Here is a 26646-nt window from a genome sequence, read left to right on the forward strand (position 1 = left end):
GCTGATCTGCTCATAAAGATGCGGGGCTTGTTTTCCAGTTGTGTCAAGGCTCTTTTAGACCACTCTGGGTGTTGCTGTAATTTTTGCTGGGCACGGAGTAAAGGGGCCTTAGTGTAAATGAGAATCTATGCCCCAGGCACTTCAGCTAATAAAGACCCCTCTGCAAATGAATGGCCCTGATCCTCCCCGGCTTGTATGCCATGGGCCTGATTCACCATTGCACTATGCCAGTGCTGGATGACTGCTGTGGTATAAACCCGGTGGGCAGGAAACTCCTCCCCATTTAACTTCCAGCTTCCTCTCTCGTTCTTTTCTGCATGTGAGTTCTCAGTGCATTTATCTGGGCAGAGAGAGCCAGTTACGTGGGGGCGGGGGGTGTTGTCAATCCCACACGTTCAGAAATCATGAGCCAGGCTGCCTGGAAATTAGGCTTTGAAAATCACACTTTTTTTTTAATACTCAGTGGTGGGATTTTTCTTTGTCTTGTGGTTTTTTCAGCCTTCAGGGCTCTCGCTTTCAAGCCTTCCTGTACAACCGGGGCGGGGCGGGCTAGATTCATTTTTTTTTTTAATGAAAGCAAAGATTCTCGGGAAACCACCTTCATCCAGGAGCTGGGCTTGAAGAAAAACATGACAAAATGGTGAGAGTTGGTAATGTGCGGCGAACTTCCCTGCTGCCCAAACTGTAAATGGAGGACAGGGTAGGGGTCAGAGGAAGGACCTTCCTCTGTGAAGAGGAGGGGGAGTCCTTTATTTTGGCTTTTACACTCTTGATCCCACTTGGAATAGCCATGGGAAACACTTACCTGGCCTTGTCAGAAGCTCAGGTTGGCCCCAGGGGGCAATGAAGTGTATCCTGGGGCGTGTGGCTTCCCGGCTCTGAACGGTTTCAGCTCTTCCGTCCCAGCTCCTGGAGGTAAACAGTGAAAGGAACATTGGCACTGCGGATACCGCTATACAGCCCACGCAGTGCCCGGATTAGCCTGGCTTGAACCAGCTAGCGCGGGTGACAAGAGCAGGGTGGGCTTCACAAGAGGCTAGGGAACAACGTATGTGCCCAGGATCCATGCTGGGCTGGCACTACCCACAACCAAGCTGCTGCTGTGCTCTCTGTACAGACATTGTGAGCTGCACCGGCTGGATTCGAGCTTGCTCAGACAGGCTGGTCCAGGCACAGAACCTCTGCTGCTCTGCTGCTTGACTTTAGCAATTCACACCAACTTCCAAGGCCTCGGCAGCCCTTCCCTGGAACCGCAGGAAGGGAGCAGCCAGGCGAGAAGTCCAGGAGAACGTGATTTCCTTTGGCTAGAGACGAACGGGGTGACAAATGTCAGGGCGTCGAGCCGGCAGCGCGCAGAGCTGGCTAAGGAGCCACCTTTGTTGCAGAACAATTCAGGGTGTCATTGGCAGCTGCTGCTTCAGGATGCTCAGGACTTCACACGCCTGCTCCTGAACCAGCTGCTTTTTCCAGCCCACTTTCCTGCGTCTTGCCCAACGGGGACAAACTTCTGCATGGCGACGCTGCAGCATCGTGTCTCAACACAGAGGAGCAGGATGGCAGCACATCGCCCAATGTCCTCATGATCGAGCAATCTGTCCCTACACCCACCTCTGTCTGTCTGAGGGATTTATGCTGCCACCCATCACCCTACCAGCCGGGTGCCTTCCACCTAAAACCAATCACAATGCCAAGGTTCATAGTGGACTTCATGGAGTCTCTGGCCTTTATCCCTTCTGAGGGTCAAAACTGCATAAAAACATCATCCCCGAGTGCCGGCACCATGCCGTTGTGATGATTCATCACCTGTACTGTGGTAGCAACCAGGAGCCAAGACCCCATGGTGTTCGCTGCTGTAGAAACACAGAACAAAAAGCCAGTCCATGCCCTGAAGAGCTTGCAACAATTGATCAGGGAGACCAGGTGGGTGAAGTAATATCTTGTATTGGACCGACTTCTGTGCTGAAAGGTGCAAGTTTTCAAGCTACACGAAGCTCTTTTTAGGTCCAGGAAAGGTGCTCGGCATGTCACCGGTGACAGATTGGTTTGCGTAAGGAGTTAACACGTGTTGCAAGGTAAAGTGGGCCATTAATACCTCTGCATGCGTAGGACACAGGAGGGTGAGCGGGTTACAGATGGCTGTAATAAGCTAGGGTCGCTGTAGGGTCTAGCGAAGTTATGCATTTAAGCTCCCAGGAACCACCGCGGCTACAGCAGCATTGCCTACAACCATGGAGGCCAGTGTGCAGGCCCAGGAGATGATGTCCAGGTCTGTTAAAATCCTGCAAGCTAAGAACCGGCAAAATCAGACCAATCCCAGACATCTGAGAATGAGTTCGCGCATATAATTAGCCCCTCCAACCCCCCTCCATGTGAAACACTCTCGTGTGACCTTTGGGTAGAAGAAAAGTGACACCGTTTACAGTACAGCCCTGCTGCGGGTGTAAACCAGTCTGGCTCCACTGCCTTCAGTTCCAGGATCAAGAGCCACAGAGTTTCTTCAGCTGCGGTTCCCCTGCCTGCTGTCTCCCTCTCTGCTAAATCTCTCCTCCGAGGCAGTGCGGGGCCAGCAGGTGTCACCAGTGCCTGACAAATGCAGCCTGCCCTTGCGTGATACATGAGTTGTTCGTTGTTTCCTTCTCAGTCTGGGCTGTGGCTGGGGAATCTCTTTTTATAAATAGCTTTCCGTGGCAATGACTGGATTCCCCAAAGCGTGGGCTGGGCTATGCTAGAGAGAGGGTGCATTTAGTACTGGGAACTCCTTTTCCACCAGCTCGGTTTGCTTTTTAGCCCGTTATCTCTGACATCTCCCATGCAAACAGCGTGGGTGCCGGGGAAGATGCTTCTGGTACCCCAGTTGCTTCAGAGGAAGGTGCAAGGTACCCCCTGGTGGACAATAATGGAATGGCTTGCCCCGCGTGAACGTTCTTTCCTAATCTCTACCATTAGAGGTGAGTTTATGCTCTGATGCATGAGGGTTTATATCCTTTCTAAAAGATTACCAGTCTAATGTAACTTTGGGTGGTCTCTTTATCCATATATATGTATAATCTTTGCATTAATCCTGTTAAACGTTTGGTCTCAATATCTTGTAGCAAGGAGTTCCACAGATGAATTATGCATTGTGTCAAAAAGCTTTTCCTTTCGTCAGCTCTACATGAGTTGCCTTTCAGTTTAATGGAACATCCATTGTCCTTGGAGTGTGAAAGAGGGTGGATGTTCCCAATCTCCCTTCTCTGCACCATTCATATGAAAAATGCAATATGAAACGCTTTTTTAAAATATGTTCACATTTTTATTATTTTTGATGTTTTAAAATGCAATTGTGGGGAAATTCTCACTTTCTCTCAATTTTTCCTGAGGGAATGGGAAGGGGGGAAGGTAAAAATAAGTAAGAACTTTTTTCTCACCTTCTCTTACTTAAAAAGAAAATTCCATTGGAAAAGTCTGAAAAACTTGTTTAAAAAAAGGGAGACGGCGTAACAACTTCACCCACTTTTTTTACTTTTCTCCCACTTTCACTGTTTTACTTCCCGAGTCCTATTTCTTCAATGGAAGAAAAAGGCAGGGACAAAAAAATAAAAAAAGGGAGAGAAATGGGAAAACATCGGAAAACTCAAAACAAAAATTTTGAATGAATTTTTTTCATAAACAATTTTTTAAAAAATTGTCAGATGAACCAATTGTTTTCTCTTGGAATTTTTCCTGTAGAAAGAAAAAAACATCTGAACAATTGTAATTCTCAGTATTATTTTCCATCCCATTGCGTACATGTCCTAATAGTTTGTTTGCTTTTCTTTTGTTTTGCCTCTGCTCCTCACTGGGCGGCTATCGTCACTGAATTGCTCACAGTGGTATCCAAATTTATTTCCTGAATGGTTAATTAATTTAGAGCCGTATATGGTAAACTCCTTGGGGCCAACACACTTGTGAGAATTGGGCCTTCAAGTTGACTCTGTGAAGAGTGAGTGAAAGTTCATAAGATATCACAATAACCTATAACAACAAATGTAGATGGGAAAAGTTGCTAAAATGAGAGAGATTGAATTTGTCCCAAGTAAAAGGCTTGCTGATACAGCTAAGGAGACTGTGTTAAGATCATGCCAGGTAAAGAAGAAAAATTGTGGGACTGGAAATTAGTGAACCAAAATAGGTGGGTCAGAAATTAGGCCCTACTGGTGGACAAAATAATGTGGGGACAGGCTATTCCACCCAGCACGTCCATTCTGGAGTCCTTAAAGAAAAAGACTTCAAGAGAAAAATTGACTTCTGGAGCGAGCTTTCCCCTGGAACCTCAGGCCTTCATCATCGTGAACCTGAGATATGTCCTGACTAAACCGGACCAGAGAGGGACCCAGATGGCAACACCACCACCACTAGCTCCAGCTGAATCCTGAACACCATCTGCGACGTGAGACTGTCTCTCCCCTCACCCACCCCAACCTTCAATGCGTCCTTTTCCTTCTCCACGTCATTTCTTCTGCTTTGTAGCCCTCTCCCTTTTCCTGCTGTCTAAGAGACAGCCACGACTGCGTGTGTTACAACCCGGCTGTGAGCCTGTGACCTGAAAGAGGCAGCTAAATACAAGACCCTGAAAAGGCAGGTACCAAGTTGCCAGCTGTCAGACCATGAGCTGTGCCTGTGTTTGCCAGCTGTGGGGCTGCACGTGACACTCAGCACCAAAGACAACAGCTGCATTTTCTATCTTTGCTGGTCTTTTCGGTCCCCTTTTGTGTGCGTTTGTCTCGTTTTGTCTTCTAGGAAAAGGAATCAAACTGTAACCACGCCAGCAACAGTGATACCAGACCATCTCCGCTAACGTCTCCTTCCCCCCGACGGACAGTAACACCACCTCAGAGGCTGTCGGACAAAGCAGGTTCCCTGCTAAAAATGAAACGGGAAGGGAAGAAGAAATTTTGCTAAAACAAAAACTTTACTTAGTATTTTACAGTTCAGACGCTCTCCCTCTTTTTCCCTCTTTTCCCCGTCTCTAACAAAGAGTTAAGAAAGAGGCTTGCCATGGTGCGAAGCAGGCTCAGAGTTCTCTACACCGAATCCCAGCCTTGTTTAATGTGGGACAGTTTCAAGGTCATGTGCACACCTATGCACTATATAATAATAATGTGTTTAACAAATAGTGAGGTACATGAGCGGTTCCATGTACTCCTTCTAATGGGGATTACTTTTAACGCGTCACCGCTGCATTTCATCTCCCTCCATGCTGCCCATTCAGCAAGAACTCCTGCTAACAGCTGACCAGTATACGGAGAGCCCAGGGGTTAGGGCGTTAGCCTGGGGTTTCATAGAGTTTAAGGCCAGATGGAAGCATTAGATCATTTATTCTGATCTCCTGCACATCACAGGCCATTACATTCCACCCAGTTACACCTGTATCCAGCCCACTGGCTCTAGACTAAAGCATCAGCCATCAAGAGACTAAACCGTTGGCTGCCAAAGGCGGAGAATGGAAGAGACCAAGGTGCCACTGTGACAGAGATGGTGATTTCCCGCAATCTCTCGGGCAGATCTTACTGCTTCCCACAGGCAACGTGAGGCTGTCTGCAGGTAAAACGAGGGTAGAGCTCAGAGAGCACAGGACATAAGGCAAGGGTCTCAGGCTGGGTAGCCCTTCTAAACAGCTGCCATTAAGTACGTTTCCGCAGGCTGGCTTTTCAAATGTCGGCCCTGCGTGTGCTTAAGCAAAGCTGGGGGCGAAATCCCAGCTTGCGTTGCAGTAGGAGGAGGAAAGGCTGCAGACTCCCGCCTAGCAAGAAGGCGCAATGCCCTCGTGGGTCCTGACCGGACTGTAAAGTAAACCCATAACTCTGACTTCTGAATACGGTGCTGTCAACAGTGCAGATCTCCCAGTATTCTTAACTCAAAGCTTCTGGATTTAAGAGCGTGCGGGAAAATCTCAGTTTTCATTTTAAATAAAGGACGTTTCTAGCCTTGTGGTTGCAGAGAGAAGCTTGAAAACATGCACTGAATGACTTTAGAAGCGCAGAAAAAAAAAAGACAGACACAGAACTTATTAGTTACAATTTTGTTTTTACAAAAGAGCGCCTGATTTTTACAAAAAGCTCCTGATTTATAAGCCAGTCTCAGGATTTTGTGGGACCAGCTTTATGGAGTTTGGATGCTGCTTTACATGGCTCTTTGCATGCAGGGCATGTTATGTGCTTGTGAAAGTCTGAGATTGGAGTTGGAGGTTGGAGTTGAGGGTCTGTTTTACAGTGGGAGGTAGAGGAATGGAGACAGTGCTGCTAACGTCTGTGAGGTGACAGCATGATTCGTGGCAGGGGAATGGTTAAGGTGACAGATGGTTGGTTTTTTTGGTGAAGGGAGCTTCCTGCTGGTCATTTCTTCACTTCTCCGAAAGTGAATTGGCTGGATTTTTCATTTAAACAATCTTAGCTGTTACTTAACACTGGCTTTTTGTTTTGATCTATCTATCTATCTGTCACTGACATTTCATTATATATAGCTATGAGCTGCTGGAAAGCCAGGCAATGAAGCATTAAGCGACGTGATTCTATATACTTTGAATACTTTCCACCCAAGAAAAAAAAAAAAAAACCAGCAGATCAAAAACAGGAAACACTCATAGTCCCACGAGAGGCTTTTGACTTATTTAAATACACCTGTTCTGACTATGCTGTGTCGGCAGAAGGCAGACCTTTAAATACCAAGTTCACTGCAAGCAAAGTTTCACGCATCGAGAGATGGACTGCAGTGCATGCATTTTGCTGATCATTTCTTTTTGCTGTGCTGGGGGTATGTATGTTTTCCTGTGGTTAAAAGGGTTGGTGCAAATTGATTTTGGCGTATATTTGATATTCAGATCTATATGTGACAATGGCTTGTATAGTTCTTGTTGTATATGCTTCTGTGCTTTATAGAGAGAATACAAATCCGTATTGAAAGAGGAACAGCTTACTGCACTGTGTATGCTGTATTGTTCATTAGACTGTGAAGAGACCCTAAGTAGACAGCTCGATCAGTGAATTTACAATAGTGAATCATTTTACAATGTATATTAGACCTGGGTGAATAATTTGTAACAAATCATTCAGCTCCTGTTTCTGCCACCGTCACTCACAGTGTGTGCCGTACCTCACTTCACAAGTAATCCTGTAGACGTCAGTAGAACTAGTCAGGGAGTAAGATATTACTAGCAGAATCTGTCGCTTACTGTGTTACGCAGGGTGCCTATCACGGTGGGGTCCTAGTCTAGGACAGGCGTTCCGAGATGCTACTGCAATAAATAATCATGATAATGAATCAATACCTAGGAGGAATGGAGTGAGGAACTCGGAGGAATGGCGTGAAATTAGTGAAGGGGAAAACCTCGGCTGGCTGTCAGGCAAAATTTAGAAATGGTGAGCTCTCTGTCCGGCTGTCGAGTGTGTCTCAGAGTAAATGGTGACAGCCCCGTAGCTTGCCTCACTTAAAACTAGATGGGTCAAAGTGCTAGACAATGGATTGTGCAACAGTCTCCATGGAACAGCCTGTAAGGAGCCAGCATGTATTGGCCAGGCTACTGCTGGTGGGATGGATGAAATTACCTGAATTCTGCAAGTCTTTGCTCTCCCCGATTTCTATGTAGAGAAGAATCTGTTCTTTTCAGGGCGATGGAAGTGGAGAGGAGGGGGCTATACTGGCCACTATATGTCCAGGGAAGCACAGGCCGTGTCTTGGTAAGGGAGGGTGTGTCTAATGGTTGGTGGGATTGGAAGTCAGCACTTAGAGTAGGAGGGACGGGCGTCAGGACTCCTGGGCTCTATCAGGATTTGTCTGTCATTCAGGGGTGGCATAACAACCGCCAAAAATGAAGATGAAAAAAAATCTTTCAAATTATTTTAAGATGGTTTGGTTTTTAAAAAAAAAAAAAAAAAAAGCCCGTGCAAGACAACAAGGACGAGTCTCACATCAAACAAAGCCAAGGGGACCGGAGCTGAAGTCAATTGTCTCTCTCTAACTCGGATATTGTGCCTCCCTCTTAGACGGGGCTCAGGAATGGTGCATTGCACCCCTATTGCTCCTTCCATTCAAGGGTCTCAAAGCCCCTTCGAGGCATTAATGGCAGAGCCTCACAAACTCCCTGGGCCCTCGGCAGTGATATTATCCCCATTCCACAGAAGTGGAGGAACAGGAAGACTAAGCAATTGCCCATAATTACACACCAAGGCAGTAGCAGAGATGGGCATAGGACCCAGGCGTCCTGACTCCCAGCCGCCTGCACTGGCCAATAACTTAGACACCAGCCCAGAGCCAGGTATGGAACCCAGGCATCCTGACTCCCACTCTGCTCTTCTAACCACTAACAATGCCCAAGGCATCATCTACTGAATGTGCTGCAATAACGGGCAAAATGAGATGAGTTAAAGACCATGAGGCTGCCTCAGTTTGGAATTTCTCCCTGGTTTGGTTGGCTCAAAATTGGCTCCATATCAGGCGAATACACGCTCTAAATTCCCCGTGGGTTTTTCTGTGTCAGGGGCATACCAAAAAATCCCATTTGGCACAAGGGCTGCTTTAGATTCACCACCTGTCTATGCTCCCATCCCGAGCGCCTCCGTTGGAACGCTGCTGGCCCTTGACTCTAGCTGGGTGTTAACCTGGATTCTGTCTTACGCGGCTTTGCCTGTGGTCCAAGTCCAAATGAGATGCCTGCTTCAGACGGGCTGTGCGCCCAGTCTGGGAGCTCTGCCCTGCCCGAAGGATTTTCAAGGTGATCTCACTGGGCTTTTCCATCAGTGGCTATTAAGATCGTAACCACAACACACCACAACTGGTGTGTCACCATAGCCAGTAACCATATAGCAAATACCAAGCAAAAATAAAGCACAGCACACCTCTATGATGGTAACATGCCCTTGGTGCATAAGGTATTGTTGACAGAGACTGAATTCAGGGCCTCTGGGGCCTGATTCTCATTTATACTTCATTTAGCATAAATGAAAAACAAGCACATAATCTATTCCTGCCACATCCTGGGAACACACAACTACACGCTAGGTTAGCTGCTTTGTGAGCGTTTGTGGTATTTACTGAAACAGTCCGATGTAGGGTGAGTGGTTGTGTGTTTGCAGGCTAGGCCGGATGGGGATCTGCTATTCTGGGGGTGGGGAGACAAACCCTCCCCCCCTTTTTTGTGTGTGTTGGGGCAAGCCCCCTCCTCTCATGGAAATAATTAAAAGGAAACAGCGGGTGGTAAAATGAGTTGTTTTCTCTTCCAGTTTAACTGACAACAACACAGTCACTGATGAGCTGTCATCCCTCATCACTAAAGTTTCCTACAAAAACAAAGTTTTGGTCACCAAGAGGATTGGTGACTGTGAATCACTGTATCCTAGGCCATGGGGGGAAAAGGCTTCTTAGAGAGAGCCTCCAACCCAGGCATGCTGGTGCCTTCACCTTGTTATCTGCAGGAGAAACGGATGGCGTTGGGCATTTTTGACGGACCAGAGGTCACCCCAAGCTAGCTAGCTGTGTGCGCACGCACACACACAGACACACACACACAGAGTTGTCCCCGACACTTGAATGCAGCATTGAGCCCCACAAACTACCTTTCACTTGGTTTCCAAGTCCAAATGTTGTTTTTATGAACTGGTTTTTCTATGGCGCTTCTCAGCGCATTGTCTGAGCCCCTCGTGGGAGTTCGGCCTTCCAATAGCCTGGTGTGAAGGAGACGTATTGTCATCCTCCTCTTACAGATGGGGTTTGGGTTCCCAGCTTGAGACACTTGAAAGGCACCGGGTTTCCAGAAAGCGGGTGCTCAGCGCTCTCTGACAGGGCAGCCCCTCTCGGATGTCTCCCAGGTTGTTTGATTTCATCCTGTTACCCCTGTATTGAGCCCAATAACTTGTGCTTGGCTAAAGTGTCTCTTCCAGAAAGGTCCTCAGTCTTCATGTGAGACATCAAAAGACGGAGAATCCACCGCTTCCCCCGGCACTTTGTTCCAATGGCTAATCGCCCTCCCTGTGAGAAATCTGGGCCTTGTTTTGAAAGTTGGGCACCCAAAATCACGAGCCACTTTTGAAAATCTTAGCTGGGGAAACTGGGCACCAGCGCAATGCAGTGAAGGCTACGCGAGAAGTGTATAGCAAAGGCAGGAACTGAACATGGATTTCTTGGTCTGCAGTCTGGTGCCTTAAACACCAGATCATCTTTCCTCCCTGACCATCTCTCTCTAAAGGATTCGTGGCTGAGTTCCATCCGCTTTGCGATTTCTTTGCAAACATTTTGCAGCAATCCATCCTCGAGGGTTGATTCCAGTCTAGTTTTAAGGGATTCAACCAGGGGGCTCCCACCTGACCCCACAATCTAACAGGCCTCATTCGAAGGAGATTGCCCTGTGTGGGGAAATTTCCCCTGGCACAATTTCAGCTCCTTCCTCCTGGGCATTTCCCTTTGTTCTACCCCAAACAATTCCCCTCCTGTCAAATACTTAGAGACAGTGGCATAACTTCTTGTCTTCTTTGCAGTGGCGGAGTAAAGTTTTCCTTGCTGGGGATTCCCTGCGGCCCCTCTGACACTATGATCACATTTCGTATTAAGGGTCCACTTAGGATTAAAGAGCAAATTGATGATACAAGCATGTTACAGACACGTGCTATAGATCAGTGGTTTTCAACCTGTGGTCTGCAGACCCCTGCGGGGGCTACAGACTATGTCTAAGGTTTCCAAAGGGGCCCACACTGCTACTGTGTCATTTTTTCTAAGGAGCTGACAAATCATTTCCTGTCAGCTCTCATGGTACGCGAATCAACCCAGGCTTCTAAAAACTGGGCCAGCCCTTGCCACCCTGACCTGGCCGTGCAAACATTGCTGCTGAGTTCAGGGCGACAACGCTCCAGGTTCTCAGCTGCGGTCAATCGGCGTAGAGCTACAGCAACGTGCAATAGCCATGCTGGCCAAATGACGCCGGCTGGGGGGCTGGCCCCATGGACTGCAATGGAACAAAGCTGAGTGACACCCGTTGGGGATTTCTTAGAAAGAGACGCGTTGTCATTGTTCCTATTTTTGCTACTAAAATAGAGACAGAACATCCATTGAAATCATTTCCTATTTCTTGCAAGAACTGGCTGGCGTGTTCTCGACACCAGCCTCTTGGCCCTGGTGGATGTTGTGATGCTCCCAGCGTTGTACCACCCAGGGTTCTCGTTAATACAGACCTAAAGGTGTGTCTACAGCGTGCACAGCACATATGCTACCTGCCTGCCTCCCGCACGGGTATGAGCAGCTGTGCAGACGGTGAGGAAATGCTTAGGCAAGGAGAATAAAGACACGCCTGAACCCTGGGGCGTGCACCCTACGTGCTCTCTATCCACCCAAGCTGGGCCTTCTATGTCCACACTGTTATTTTTAGCAGCGTAGCGTCCCGCTGCCTCCCTCCCATCAGAGCCTTTCACTGCCACGTGGCGCTGCATGCAGCTTGCTTCACAGCGGTGTGTAACTACACAGATCCTACACGCTGCTGCCAGAGGAGCGCAGCAGCGTAGATGCAGCATAAGGCTGGATTGACTGGTTGCAATGCAAGGGCCAGGAGCTGAGCACACAAGGGAGAAATTTAGAGAGGCACAATTCATTCCCTGCTTCCCCCTTCCATCATCAGCCTCCGGCCCTCACCAAGTGTGTGGCGCCAGGTGCTGGGGGTGGAGCCAAAACCGCGCTCCCCCTTGTACCTCAGTGCAGCCCAAGACACAATCACACCCTTAGTAATGGGAACAGGGCTTGTTAGTTAGTGGGGCTTCGCCACCAAACTTTTGCTGGCTTTGACCTTGTCGCCAACTCTCGTAACTTCATCGTGGGTCTCCGGCTATTTGGCGGAGGTTTGCTCTGAGCCTCAGCTCCTGGAGTCACGTGATTAGGTGAGCATCTCAGATGTCATGACAAAACTAAGGAAAGTAAGTTTCTAGCGCTCCTGTTTGTGGACGAAAGCTGGAAAAGCAGGCCTGACTGCAACCCTAATGGCTCAGAAAGCAGACGGCAAATAAAAGAGCTCCAGAATGTATTATTTTTTTAAATGTATGACTCAAATGTGAAATTGCAGAACTACTAACTGTGGTATGTAACCTATCATTTAAATCAGATTCTGTACCAGATGACTGGAGGTGATAGCTAATGGGATACCAATTTTTTTAAAAAGGCTTTAAAAAGGCTTTTTTAAAAAAGGATCCTGGCAATCACAAGCCAGTAAACTTAACTTCAGTACTAGGCAAATCGGTTGAAACTATAGTAAAGAACAGAATTATCAGACACATAGAGGAGCATGATTTGTTGGGGAAGAGTCAACATGGTTTTTGTAAAGGGAAATCATGCCTCACCAATCTACTAGAATTCTTTGAGAGAGTCAACACGCATGTAGACAAGGGTGATCCAGTGGCTATAGTGTATTTAGATTTTCAGAAAGACTTTCACCAGGTCCCTCACCAAAGGCTCTCAAGCAAAGTAAACTATCATGGGGTCAGAGGGAAGGTCCTCTCCTGGATCAGTAACTGGTTGACACATAGGAAGCAAAGGGTAGGAATAAATGGTCAGTTTTCAGACTGGAGAGAGGTAAATAGTGGTGTCCCCCAGGGGTCTGTACGGGACCAGTACTGCTCGACTTATTTATAAATGATCTGGAAAAAGGGGTAAACAGTGAGGTGGCAAAATGTGCAGACGATACAAAACTCCTCAAGATAGTTAAGTCCAAAGCAGACTGCAAAGAGTTACAAAGGGAGCTCACAAAACTGGGTGACTGGGCAACAAAATGGCAGATGAAATTCAATGTTGATAAATGCAAAGTAATGCACATTGGAAAACATAATCCCAACTATACATACAAAATGATGGGGTCTAAAGTAGCTGTTACCACTCAAGAAAGAGACCTTGGAGTCATTGTGGGTAGTTCTCTGAAAACATCCACTCAATGTGCAGCCGCAGTAAAAATGTTAACAGAGTGTTGGGACGCATTAGGAAAGGGATAGATCATAAGACAGAAAATATAGCATTGCCTCTTTATGGTACACCCACATCTTGAATACTGCGTGCAGATCTGGTCGCCCCATCTCAAAAAAGATATATCACAATTGGAAAAGGTACAGAAAAGGGCAATAAAAATGATGAGGGGTGTGGAACAGCTTCCATATGAGGAGAGATTAATAAAACTGGGACTTTTCAGCTTGGAAAAGAGATGACTAAGGGGGATATGATGGAGGTCTATAAAACATTAATGGTGTGGAGAAAGTAAACAAGGTAGTGTTATATACTCCTTCTCATAACACAAGAACTAGGGGTCACCAAATGAAATTAAAAGGCAACAGGTTTAAAACAAACAAAAGGCAGTATTTCTTCACACAATGCATAGTCAACCTGTGGAACTCCTTGCCAGAGGATGCTGTGAAGGCCAACACTATAACGGGGTTCAAAAAAGAACTAGATCAGTTCATGAAGCATAGGTCCATCAATGGCTATTAGGCAAGGATTGCTGTATGCCAGAAGCTGGGAATGGGCGACAGGATGACGATTACCTGATCTGTTCATTCCCGCTGAAGCACCTGGCATTGGCCACTGTTGGAACACAAGATAATGGGCTAGATGGACCATTGGCCTGACCCAGCGTGGCTCTTCTTATATTCTTAAACATCTCATGATTTTTTTGATGTCTAACTCGTGGTTTTTGAACTCCTGGGCTGACGACGCTGTCTGTGTGCCTTCTGTACAATATCCACGCACGTCTCTGCTAACTCTGTCTCTTTGCTCCTGGCAGGCGTGAGCTCTGGGTTGGAAACCCTGGTCTATGGAATCCTGGGGAGGTCGACGCTGTTGAGCATAACACCTGAATTTCAGAATGTTACTGAGCAATTTAGCCAAGCTATATGGAAACGAGGTCCTTTGGCTGACCTCAAAAAGAAAATTATCATCGTTTATTCTGGAAACAATTATACAAATTACATGAAGGATCGGATCAAGTTTCACCACGAAAACTTCTCCTTGGAAATACTGGAGACCAGGAGAGAGGATGCAAACCACTATGAATACACGGTGATCAAAGGACCCGAGGAAAATTCTTTGCGCCTCCGGTTGGAAGTGTATGGTAATGAGCACAGGATTCATATGCAGGTTTGGGGAACTACACTGGGTCCCAGTAGCTGGTGTAGCGTTGTGACTAGCCAATCCATACGAGAAAAGGCTACTGTCGTGAGGAAATGGTGCCTGGCTTCGGTTATTCCAGCCTCACCAGCAGGGGATGCCATAGGGAGCGGGGCAAGAGTCCTGGCTGTGGGAGGAGCTCCCACCGACTCCAGTCCCAGCCCCTCCCTGCAAGGGGCGCTGTAAAGACCCTGGCACTCACCCACTTCAGCACCCACTCCCCTAACCAGCACACCTAGACTCCCTCCTTCCCACCCGCTACAGACACCCCAGCACCCATCCACAGCACGTTTTGTGCAGCCCTGGCTTGGGGCGCAAGCCCCTAAATTCATGAGTGCATGCAAATTATTCGCAAAACGCAAATGAGCCAATGGCATAATTTGCATAAGACACCACTCATGGAGCTGCACCAAACTCGGCAGCGAGGGGAGGCCGTAGGAGCTGCAGCTGCTTGCCCAGTTGAATTGCACCAATGGCCCTGGCATTTAGGCTGGAATCAGCCCCGGAGAGGGGGTGACCCAGAGCAGGACTGGGGCTGGTCACACCCCCACTGGCTTCTCTGAGAGCCAGAGCAGGCCAGCAGCATTTCACGCAGTTCCACCCTTCCCAGAGAATGAGCCCCTCTCCCTTCCCCATCGCTCCCTGCAGAGCAGGTGTCCAACCCCAACATCCAGATCATCAACAGCACCCAGGGCAACGACAGCTGCACCATGACCCTGGGTTGCACAGTGGAGCGAGGGGACAACGTGACCTACCACTGGAGCTGCGGCCAGGGCAAAGCCCCCCCGCTGTTCCTGCACAACGGAAGCCGTCTGCACCTCTCCCTCAGCCCGGAGGAGAGCAGCTTCTTCTGCCTTTGCAATGCCAGCAACCGAGTCAGCTGGCAACCCACCAGCTTCAGCTCCTCGGTGGAGTGCAGCAAGGAGCGAGGAGGTAAGCGGTGCAGGAGAGGGGGCAAATCCCCTCTCACTTTGCAGTGCCAGGCACACCTGGGGCCAAGGGGCGCTCGGCTGTTGACTTCACTGGCACCAGGGGTTGGTTGCAGAGGCCAGATCTCCTGCTGGAGCAAACCAGCTGTGCCAGGACTTGGCCCTACAACTTTACCTTGCATTGGGTCTTCCATGCAGATTCTGGGTCCAACTCCACCCTCAGAGACAGGGATGGGATGGGCGCCTGTCTCTGAGCTCAGAACCGGGCCCCGGGTCCTGCCAGCCCGGTTTAAACCCGTGGGTACCTCCCAAGACATGGACATTGAAATCAGCACTGATCCTCTAGCCGGTGCCGTTCAGCATAGCTCCATTGAAATAAACAGGCCTGAGACTCCTCTCGCATATGCCCGTGTAAAGCAGGACTAGCTCCAAGGACCCGTTTCAGCAGCCAGATGTGGGCTCGGGGCACTCAGAGCTCTGGGTAAGGAGCTGCATGTACGAAGCCGTTTGCAGTGGTCCTACAAACCCCAGAACTATGCCTCGTGTTCTTGAGCTTCCTCTGCTGGCACCTTATCTCCTCATGATTTACGTCTATACAGACACCACGTTCCTGTTATGCTGGGAGAGTAACAGGATGATCAGTTTCCCTAGGGGGGCTGAGGACTTAGAGGGCTGATTTACACCAGAGCCTTTTTACACCATTCTGGCTGCGTAAAGCGGCTTTACCAGTGGGTGTGACTGTAATTTGCATCCACTTTAAAGACCTCTTTGCCCTGCCAGGGCTTTCGTGTAAATGAAAACCCCATCTCCATTTCAAGGTCACTTGATTTCCAGCTCTAACCATGCAGGCAGCCCCGGCTTCTGTACAGTAAAGCCCAGGTTTGGTTATAAATCACCCCTAGACCGTAACATTAAAACCCTCAGTGGGAACTTCCTCTTGAGTAGCCTCTGGGGTATAGAGCTCGCTTTCTAATGGGGTTTTTCTGACACCTCCTTTATGATGCAGGGGACTTTTTCGGGGTGTTTTAATGAGACATTTAAACCTCAGCCTGGGACATTTTTCTTTGAAATCTCCATGCATTTGAACTGACATATCTGGAGGCTGCAACATTCAGATTTCTACCCTGCCCCTTGCTGTGCTGTGTTGGGGGAAAAAAACACATCCCCTTGTTATCAGTAGGGCCCGACCCTTTACAAACAGAGACCACATGTCAGTCCTTCTGCACAGGGTAACTAGTGCATGGAGGCTGGCTGGGAGCCAGCTCCAAACAAGAGGAACCGGTATACAAATTTTAAAAAGCCCACAAGGATTCTGTGTCTGGTTCTCCGTCACACTCAGGGAACTTGGTGTGAGTGGGAATCAGGCCCACGGTTGTTTTACACTAGCGTGCTGACCCCCCCTTGTCTCGCTGTTTCCTCTTCGACCCATTGTCTCTTGTGTTCCGTGTAGACTGTAAGCTCTTTGGGGCAGGGACCGTCCCCTTTGTTCTGTGTCAGCCCGCCACAGTGTAACACTGGTCTGAGTGGAGTCACGCTGCTGTGAAACCAGCGCGAAGACGTGATACGTGTAGCGGCTCCAGGCATTTTGCATGTGATGGGGGAGCATAAGAGTTTGTTCGGCATATAGGGTAAAGGGTGCTTGTCAGCGTGTGCCCTCACCTCCACGGTGCCCCCAATGCCTGGACACGGCGTTACAGGGGACCCTTTGTCCTCCTGTCTGTGGTGTCCACTTCCTTGACCCCGTGATGGCCAGTTCCAGCCCAGGTCTTCTTCCAACTTCCTCTCGGGGTCTTCTGGGACTCAGCCATCTGGCCAAGTCACGTGACAGTTCGCTCCCCTGCTGGGGTCACTAACGCCCCAACTTAAAGTGCACAAACAAACCACGTCCTCCTTTCTGTTCTGCCCCTCTCGGGCTTGACTGGCATCCTCTGCTCCCCCGGCCCGGCCGAGCTTCTCCTGAACGGCTTCTTCCCCACCATGATTGCCCCACTGCTGCCCTTCACGGGCACCCCAGAACTCTAAACGTCTCCCTGCTCCTGGCAGGCCCTGTGTTGGGGCTCCCCCCGACAGGGAGCCCAGCCTATTGCCTCCGGCAGTTCCTCGCACGGGAGAACTCTCCTTGTTCCTCTCTCCAGGATCCTCCTCCTTCCTCCACTGAGTTCCCAGCTCCATCGCCCTGCTTCAGCCCTGCAGCCCAGGTCACTAATTAGCCCTAATGCTGTCAGCTCGTCAGTGAGGCTGAGGGACAGCTGCCAAGTCATGCGTAAGGCTGAGCCCAGCTTGCCTCAACGGCCAACCTGCCCGTGATCGCGCCTAACACCGGAGAAGACAACGGCCCATTTTCAGAAGCGACTTAGGGTCAGATTTTTTTAAAGGAATTTAGGTGCCCAACTCCCATTGGTTTCAATGGGAGTTGGGCGCATACATATCTTTAAAAATACGGCCCCTAGCGACTTTTGAATTTCAACGAGATTTAGGCTCCTATGGTCCGGATCCTCGAAGGTATTTTAGGTTCCTGACTGCCTTTGAAACCAACGGGGGCTGGGAGTCTGAATACCTCTGAGGAGCTGGACCTTAAGTCACTTTTGAAAATGGCATGTAGGCTCCTAAATCACCTAGGTGCTTTTAAACATTTTACCCTGAGTCCCTGATCTAGCAAAACCCGAGTATTCTTTAGCTTTAAGCACCTGAGCAGCCCTAACACAGGCTCTGGATCCGAGTCTCCTGTGTACTGGTCTTTACACCAGTCTGGTAGTGTAAAGCGGTTGTCATTTACTACCACTTTTAAGTCCCCTTTACTCCGCCAGAGATGTGTGTGTAATGTAAAGGGGAGTGAGAATCAGCCCCAATGGGGCTATTTGCATGCTCAAAGTTAAGGATGGTGGATCAGGGCCTTGTGTGTCTGCACTTCCTGTGTTTTCTTTCAGATGTACAAAGATAATAAACCGTGATTAAAGAGATCAACGAAGCTGAGATGTGATCTTAAAGCCATACGAGCACTCGCTTCTGTTCAACTATCACCTCCCCTTAGAATGAGGCGTCAAAGGGCAGTGACAAGTTGTTGACCATTTTCTTTTCTTTTTAAATTACTTTTCAGGCTCTCTCAAAAATAAGGTCTTGATGGAATACATGGTGCCAATAATCGTGGTTCTGGTCCTCTGTGCGGGGGGTGTCAGCTACTATGTAAAACACAAAGGTAGGTTTTCAAGGCATTGTTATAGTCATAGGCCGCGTCTACACTACACGGTTGTCAACTTAACTTCCGTCAGCAGGCAGCCATCCCGGTAATTCCAGCACTGTTGCCTGTCTACACTTTGCTCCTTGTGTGGGCGGTTTTCGCACTCTTACCAGGGGAGCTTGTATCGATTGTACGGGCATTGTGGGGCATTGTGGGACAGCTCCTGAAAGCCAGTAAGAGTCGATGTAAGCAACGCCGTGTCTACACTGACGCTGCGTTGACCTGATTACATCCACCTTGACTTTACGCCGCTTGAGGGGATAAGTTAAGTCAGTGCAGCAGGAAGTTATGTCGGCGGGAGCCAAATTTAAGTGTAGACATTCTGCTGAACTGCTTCTTCCCCAGCATGATTCCCTCACTGATCCCCTTCACAGGCAACCCAGACCTCTGAGCCTCTCCCTGCTCCTTGTCGGCCCTCTGTGAGGGCTTCCCCACAGGAGCCTACCCTATGGGCTGCGGCAGCTCCTCCCAGAGGAGAACTAACTTCCCTTGTTCCTCCCTCCAGGCTCCTCCTCCTTCCTCTACTAAGTACATAGTTAGGTTGACGGAAGCTGCCATGCGTCGAGCTAACTCTGCAGTGTAGGTTAACACAGTTTTTGTCCTGGTGTAACGCTCCCAGTTAGGGCTGTAATTGTTTATACCAGTACAACTCTATACAGGAATAAGCACCTTTCCGGCTGGTCTAGCTCCATCTACCCTTGCGGGGCTGGAGGACTTTACGCCAGTATAGTCAAAGCAGTGCAACGTTTGTGCTTAGATGAGTCTTTAGGGTGAAATTTATCCCTGTGTGCAAAGTGCTCGCACCCAGCCCTTCCACCACTTAGCTCCTCCTTCATTAAACTATGGAACTCACTGCCACAAGATGTCACTGCAGCGAAGAACTTAGCAGTATTCAAAGAGGGGTCGGACATAGACACAGATAATGAGAAAATCTAGAGTTTTGTTCATCTGAGGTACTTACCTGGCCCCCCCTCATTGTAGCAACTGGCACCTCACAGTTTTTAATAAAGTCATCCTCACAGCACCCCTGTGATGGAGGGAAGTACTGTTATTTTGCACATGGGGACCTGAGGCATGGAGAGGTTTAGGCCAGAGGGAAAAGCATTGCAAGTATATAGCTATCCTGGCAATTCCCCCTAGTGTGGATGCAGTTTATGCTGCCAAAAATTGCTCTTGCTGGTGTAGCATATCCTGGCTCCCCAAACGAAATAAGCCATAGCCGCAAAAGCTCTTTATTTCTAGTATAACTGCGCCTTTGCTAGGGCTTTCGCTGGCATTAAAACATCATTAAAAGTCACATCCCTAACCACGTTATCTCTCCAGCCAAAGGTTCTAGTGCAGACCTGGCCTGCAGCATCTGGTGCGTGGCCATGGTCACCCATGAGTGCTGTGTCTTTGCACATTCTCAAGGGAACTCCACCTCGCAGCTTGTTTGATAGAAGGCTTATTTTCCACTGCGCATACAGATTAAAGAGACAGGAAGGAAACAACGATAAAAAAATATAACCACTTAAACATTCGTGTGACTCACATTAAACTTCATCATATACCGTTCTGATATGATCTCCACTCATGACTTCAAGGGGAAGCGAAGGATCTTAACTTAGATACAACACGGTAGGTATCTCAGATACATCCAGGATAAACAGAAAGACAAGGTGCAAATAATTCACGTTTGTGCTGCACTTTGTGCAGGCGCTTAAGTTAGTGCGATGCGAGTGCAAATCCGAACAAAAGTGTTTCACACCCACTTTGCACTGATGCAAATGATTGCACAAAGTGTCAGGCCATGGACAATCCTCATAGGAGTTGTAGTTTGGGTGCTTCATGTTCCTTTTGTTTTCTATAGGCGAGGTCCCTGGTTGAACTACGTCGCCCATGATGCACGTCTCCCTTCCCACTTCGTGAGGTGAGCTGGTATAGCGTAGGAATCCCTGGGCAAGGTGCATCATGGGAGACGCAGTCCAGCCAGAGAGCTCAGCTCATAGAGAAGAATGGGAGCATAAGGCATCTGGAACTACAACTCCCATGAGGCACTGTGGCACCATTTTAAATGAACATATTTCAGTTTTTGGCTTAAATATTTTTTTCAGGAATTTGATAGAATATTGAAATCTTCTGCCAAAAGCAGACACGTCTGATGAAAAAAAATTTGTTTAGTCAAAAACCTAATATTCTGTCAAAAAAACCCAGTTTGGATAGAAATTTTTTTTACCTGCCCTGTCCATAAGCCCTTCACGACACAAGGTTGAGTTGAAAGGGGACACAAGTGGTTTCAGGAGGCTGAACTTCAAAAAGCTTGGGAACTACAACCATAGAGGAAGCCAGAATTTCATTAGGACCTTATTCTGCCAGTGAACGCTTAGCCTGCGAGAACTGTGATGTATTCGGAACGCGGCCATGCCTGTATCTCCAAGACTCTAGCTTGCAAGGCTGACGTGGTCACCTCTGTCTGTCCCTCTTCTCTCTCCTGCCCTGACAACCCTTGCAATTGTTTTTCCAACCAGAAAAAAAAAAACATTCGGAGCTGAAGAAGAAAAAGGAAACGTGCACGATTTACTCACAAGTCCAGAAGGTGGAGGTGAGTGTGGGCGTGGGGTCTTAGTGTGCGACAGAGCCTGGGCCTGGCCTTCAATTACAGGGTTAGAGTCCCATATGCAATGTGGGGGAATTTCACCCCGGGGCAGAGGTCCACAAGGCCCATGGATCACGTCCCTTGGGTTTGAGTGGTGCACGGGGGTTCTGCCTGAAGGGGAACCGACACCCTTGTGGTCCTGATTTTAAACTGCATTAATGTCCAGCTGCATGCAGAAAACTCACTGTATCCAGCGAGCTCCTTCCTGCTCCCGGAGCCTGCGCCCTCGCGAGTCACTGAATCTGCTCATTTTACCGCCCCAATGAAGGTTATGCCCCCGTCTGCTGAGCAGGGCCGGAGGAGTGTGATGGATTCCACGCTGCCTCACGCAGTCTCTGCCAAATGGCCTGGCCCCGCTGAGTTTTCACAGGTGCAGTTTCAGAGGCGTTTCTGTGGGGTATGTCTGCACTGCACCTTATGTTCCCGGCCTCTGTGTTTCCAAGCCTGCGCCTGAGCATCCAGGATGCATTGTAAACCTGAACAACGAGAGTCCTGGAGCACCTTAAAGACTAACACATTTCTGCGGGCATAAGCTTTCGTGGGCTGCAACCCACTTGGTCAGATGCATGAAGTGGAAGTCACAGAGAGGGGGTGTATATATACATCCGAGGGCAGGAAACACAACAATGGGGAGGGCAAGTGCTAACAAAGTCAGTTCAGTTAGGGTAGATGAGGCCTATTCACAACCGTTGATTAGGAGGTGGTAATGTGTGAACAGTGACAATCACTTCTTGTAACGAGAGAACCATTCCAAGTCCCTGTTCAGACCCAGTCTGGTTGTGTCAAGTTTGCAGATCACTTCCAGCTCTGCAGTTTCTCGCTAAAGTCTGTTTTTGAAGTTTTTTTGTTGAAGAATGGCAACTTTCTAGTCAGCTACAGACTCTCCTGGGAGACTGAAGTGCTCTCCGACTGGCGTATGGATGTTACCATTTTTTATGTCTGATTTGTGTCCATTTATCCTTGTGCGCAGTGACAGCCCGGGTTGGCCAGTGTACATGGCAGAGGGACATTGCTGGCACCTGATGGCACATGGTACATTAGTAGATGTGCAGGCGACTGAGCTCCTGATGGTGTGGCTGATGTGGTTAGCACCTGTGATGCTGTCACTAGAGTCGATGTGCGGGCAGAGCTGGCAGCGGGTTTGTTGCAGGGATAGGTTCCTGGGTTAGTGTTCTTGTTGTGTGGTGTACGGTTGCTGGTATTTGCTGCAGGTTGGGGGTCTGTCTGTAAGCAAGGATGGGCCTGCCTCCCATGGCTTGACCGTGTGAGGGATCATCTGCTAGGATAGGTTGTAGGTCCTTAATGATGTGTTGGAGAGATTTTAGCTGGGGGCTGTCGGTGATGGCCAGTGGGGTTCTGTTGTTTTCTTTGTTGGGTCTGTCCTGTAGTAGGTGACTTCTGGGTACCCCTCTGGCTGTCAATTTGTTTCTTCACCTCTCCAGGTGGGTATTGTAGTTTTAAGAATCATCAGGAAGCGTTTGCTCAAGTTACAATCGCCAGATGTGGCTCTTATTCCTGGGCGAGTCGGAACTGAGGAGAAAGCAGGCAGCTTTTTGCCACTGGGTGTCGGTAGAGATGCATAACTGAATCCACACACAGCGTGGTCCAAACCTCACACCCGGTTACACTGGCGTCAAAGCCAGTCATTCCGCTGACGTTCATGGAGCTCTCCTGGATTCACACTGGGGAACTGAGAGCAGAATCGGGTTTTGGGGACCTTTTTGTTGCAAAAGCTGTGGTGGCTAATGCAGGACGGCAGGGGCCGGGTGGAGCAGCCGTTCAGCGCCTTTGGATTTCACCTGGCTTCGCACCCAGCAGCAATCACACTCCAGTGAGACGAGCTTGATCTCTGTCCGGACACGGGCAGGCAGTGGGCCCTAGCTGGGAGTTCTCTGCACGGCCACGTCTCCTGCCCCGCTCTCTACAGCACCTCTTGCTGGGAGAGGCTGGGGCTGGAGTGGCGGGGAGCATCCTCAAAGCCAAGCCCTTTTTGCACCTACAGCCCCCCCCCCTGCACATCCAGCCAGTTCTGCCGGCTGGTGCAGAGGGGCGTGCAGGCCTGTACGTCGGCCTGGGGGAATCTAGCCTTTAATTCGGCAGCAGCCAGGGTACCCAGGGTAATATCAGCTGCAAGTAGACAGAATTACTCCCAAGCCACTCCCAGTCACAGGTGGTTTCCTGGCCCACTTTTGGGTGTGTGGCGTGGGCTCCAGGAGGCTGAGCGTTGCGGTCAGCACATGTGGCTGCCCCCATCTGGGCAGGAAGTGGTGGGGGGTCCGTTGAAGGCGTTCGGCTCATGCTTTTCTCTTTGCACAGAAGCAGAAAAACTTTCACCTGCCTCCCGCGGTGGCCCACTCTGACTGCACCACCATCTACGTCTCTGCCACTGGGCTGCCTCCAGACACCACTCAGGTGAGAGGGGATTCTTGTCCAGTGAATTGCTAGTCCTGCAGGTAAAACCGCCTGTCATCAGCAATCCCCCCTGCAAAGACCTCCTTACCCCTATTGCATCCAGCCCTTCGCTGTAGGAAAATGAGGGGTCACAGCCATAAACACAGGCCAACCCATGCTGGGAAGGAAATAGGTCGGGCCAGATTCTTCACTGGGTTCAGTGAAGTGACTCCTGATTTACGCTGGCTGAGGCTCCGGCGCGGGTGGTGCAGATGAGGGTGTCTGAGGATGTTTGCCCAATTAATTCGCTGGCGCGGGAAGAGTCCGGCCTTGGATTGTCCCTCCATTCCCCTGATCACCCTGGCAGCCCTTCTCTGCACCTGGTCCAGTTTGAATTAGATGGCAGCAGTAGTAGGCTGTTATCTTCCAGTGGCCCATCACACACGCACACACACACACTCTGCCGGCATCTGACACGTCACCTTCTTCCTGCAGGGCTGGGAACAGGACAGGCAGTTCCTCAGCTTGCCCAGCTGTTGGACCAGCTGGTGCTTTGCTTCCCACTGCCTTTATGCTGAAAGTGGCAGGCGAGGCCATGGGGCTGCAGGACGTTATGTTTGCGCCTCCATTCGTGTGCGTTGCTGGATTTGCAAGCGCACTCACTGTCTGTCCTTGCACCATTTTCTTTCCCAGACTCAAGATCCAGGGCCGATGACAGTTTATGCCAGCGTGATGCCCGCAAAGAGCTGAGCCCCTCCCAGGGGAATGTGCAAAATCGTCGCCAGGCTGGAGAGACCTACAGACGTTTACCCTGTACGCAGCAGAAACCCACCTCTCCAGCTGGCTGAACTTTCGCCCGTGGCGTCTGCATGGAATCCCCCTTGTCTCCCACAGAAACGAGGTAAAAGGCCACGGTGCAATATCGTCTGGCAAAACGTCTCTCGTCCAAACTGAGCCCCAAAGGTTGTCAGCAAGAATCACAGCGTTCAGAGCCGCGGAGCAGCGGGGAAGAATCTACGTGAGGCAAGACATCCACTGGGGACTTGGCTATTGGCTTTACGTGAAAGGCACCCAAATGCAAAGGAGATGGGGGGCCGTATAAAACCCTAGATTGGATGGATAGATAGATGGACAAGCGCGGGAAAAGGAAGGCGGACTACAGGTGAGATTGGCTGGGGAGGGGAGACAGAGGGAGATGCAGAGAGGCTGCTCCAGTTGACCAGAGCTGCAGTGGAGAATGTTCTCGCAAAGTCTCCGAAAGAAGTCTCCTGCTGGAGGGTTTCAGATATAAAGAGAACTGGATCCCAAGGACCAGATCCTCAGCTGGTGTAAATCAGCCGACCTCCCTGGACTCCAATGGAGTGACACAGATTTACATCAGCAGCACATCTGGCTCATGTGGTTGTTACCCCTGTGCATTATCACCCCGCTGCTGCTAGGATAGCAATGTTAAAACCTGGCTCTTCGTTCCAGAGCAGGATCCGGCTGCACGTGGCTTGATTGAGCCAGTCCTGATTCAAACAGCTTCACATGGAGGATCAATTCCAGCAATGCTGAAACGTCCCATTCGACGTTTTTCAGAGCGCAAAGTTTCAGTTTTTCTTTCAGAAAGGACTTTTCATTTTGACTTATTTTTAATTTTGCTCTCTATATTGCAATGTGGCTTCTGCATTTGCATTCTGCTGCAGCGGTTTTATAAAACACTGACCTCAGAATGAAACATCGTCAGAGCGAAATGTTCGGACTGCCCCCAAACTATTTCAATTTGTCATTTTGATTCAGAACGAAGCCATATTTTGAAATCTCCAAAGTCCTTTGTGAATCAGAGCTTCTGCCATGCACACGGCTCCGGTTATACACAGCCCTTGGGCTGGCCCTATATGCAGGGGTGAATTTCACCACCAGACGGCAGACCCCTTTCAAACCCAGAAAACGTCACAGCCGTGGGCAGAACCTTTCCTGGCGTACTTCCCCCTCTGACCTGTGAGAAGGGGTAGAGATACTGCAATCAATGACACAGACTGTTTTAAAAAGGTTCTCGTGGTGCATTAACTTGCGAGGCAACATATCTAGTCACAGTGACTAGGCAACCGGACTCCTGGATTCTCGTCTTCACACCACCATGAACTGCTTGCGTGACCGTGGGTGAGTCACTTTGCCTCCCTGTGTCTCAGTTTTCCCCCCCCGACCTGTAAAATGGGGATATTGATACCGACTTACAGCACAGAGGGAGAAACGGCACTTGTAAATTGCTTTGGAAACCTCTGAGAACAACGTAGTATTACTCATGCAGCGTGATCTGACTGTGTGGGCCAGCTAAAGGAAAGGGGAAAACCGAGTACATTGACAATAAAATCTGCCACAGAAACGTGTTGGGGTTTTTATTGCTGGGATCCACACGAGAGCACTGAAAATCCAACCAACCTGAGCAGACCGAGCTCCAGCCATAGGCTTTCACATCCTCCTCGAGCTCCCTGCAAGAGGTGCTTTCCTCCAGGAAGGGAGCAGAGCCTGCAGCCCACAGTGCCGGAGTTCAAGCAGCGCCCAGTTTTGTTCTTAGTACAGATGTGGGGCCAGCTCTTCTGCTGCGGCTGTGGGGCTGCTCCCTGCTGCTGGGGAGATGCAAAGGGGCCCTTTGTGCTTCCCCAGTCCTGGGGTTGCTGGTGGAGAGAAGCGGTGGGCGTAACATGAGCTGGGCTCGCACCCTGGGCAGGATGGTGTCCTTAGCGTCCTGGCTTCTCAGAGAGCGCAGGGCCGTGACTGTGCTTTCTGCAGCGCATGTAGTTCACACCTCGCCGCCTCCTCCTCCGCGAGGGAGCAGGGTGTCTTTGCCGTGGGTGGCTCAGAGCTCAGCAGCAGGATGGCCATGTAAACCCAGCACAGGAATTTCAGACACACGAGACTCTGCATCTAATGGGCCCCGGCGGGTTTCCCAGGCCGGGGAGGCGTCTTCTGATCTAGAAAGGGGTGGATCCTTTCCTCCCCTTTTCTCCTGCTACAGGTCAGGCCACAGGGTCTGTAGCTCACAGCGTGGGCATCCTAGGCACACAGGAACTGGGTCAGGCCTGCACCTAGCCTGGTCTCCCACACCTGGCACTGACCCAGCACCAGCTAATGCTGAGGAAGTCTCAGCAGCGCATGTTGGGCTGATGGGGGATAATCTGCCTTCCCCGTGCCTCCCCCCCCCCCCAATGCTTAGGATGGAGGTAGGTTTTCTTGGTACTTATCTTTGGGGGGGGCATGTGTGTCATCGCACCAGAGTTACTCCTAGCTCCCCAGAGAGTAATGAGCTTTCATCAGTCAAGGGCATCGCG

At 49.6% G+C, this 26646-nt stretch overlaps 1 protein-coding gene across 1 annotated transcript; it reads left to right on the forward strand.

The window, feature by feature from the left end:
• Nucleotides 1-2228: 2228 nt before the first annotated feature.
• Nucleotides 2229-25627, forward strand: SLAMF1 (signaling lymphocytic activation molecule family member 1). The gene is made up of 8 exons (XM_067560302.1): nt 2229-2266; nt 6665-6771; nt 13757-14083; nt 14788-15072; nt 18166-18264; nt 20814-20887; nt 23258-23353; nt 24026-25627. The coding sequence occupies exons 1-8, from the start codon at nt 2229-2231 to the stop codon at nt 24080-24082; spliced, it is 1083 nt and encodes a 360-aa protein (XP_067416403.1). The 3' UTR covers nt 24083-25627.
• Nucleotides 25628-26646: the final 1019 nt, after the last annotated feature.

This window comes from Emydura macquarii, unplaced genomic scaffold, assembly GCF_026122565.2.
Source record: "Emydura macquarii macquarii isolate MOO-44397 ecotype Brisbane River unplaced genomic scaffold, CSIRO-AGI_Emac_v2 contig_2273, whole genome shotgun sequence".
NCBI classification, from domain to species: Eukaryota; Metazoa; Chordata; order Testudines; family Chelidae; genus Emydura; species Emydura macquarii.

Bases quoted from the DNA above. Each gene is read 5' to 3' on its own strand.
- SLAMF1 (XM_067560302.1), top strand. From the start codon at position 2,229: ATGGAGGCCAGTGTGCAGGCCCAGGAGATGATGTCCAG. The intron at 6,772-13,756 runs GTATGTATGTTT...TGCTCCTGGCAG, and splicing joins TTCTTTTTGCTGTGCTGGGG to GCGTGAGCTCTGGGTTGGAA. The intron at 20,888-23,257 runs GTGAGTGTGGGC...CTCTTTGCACAG, and splicing joins CACAAGTCCAGAAGGTGGAG to AAGCAGAAAAACTTTCACCT.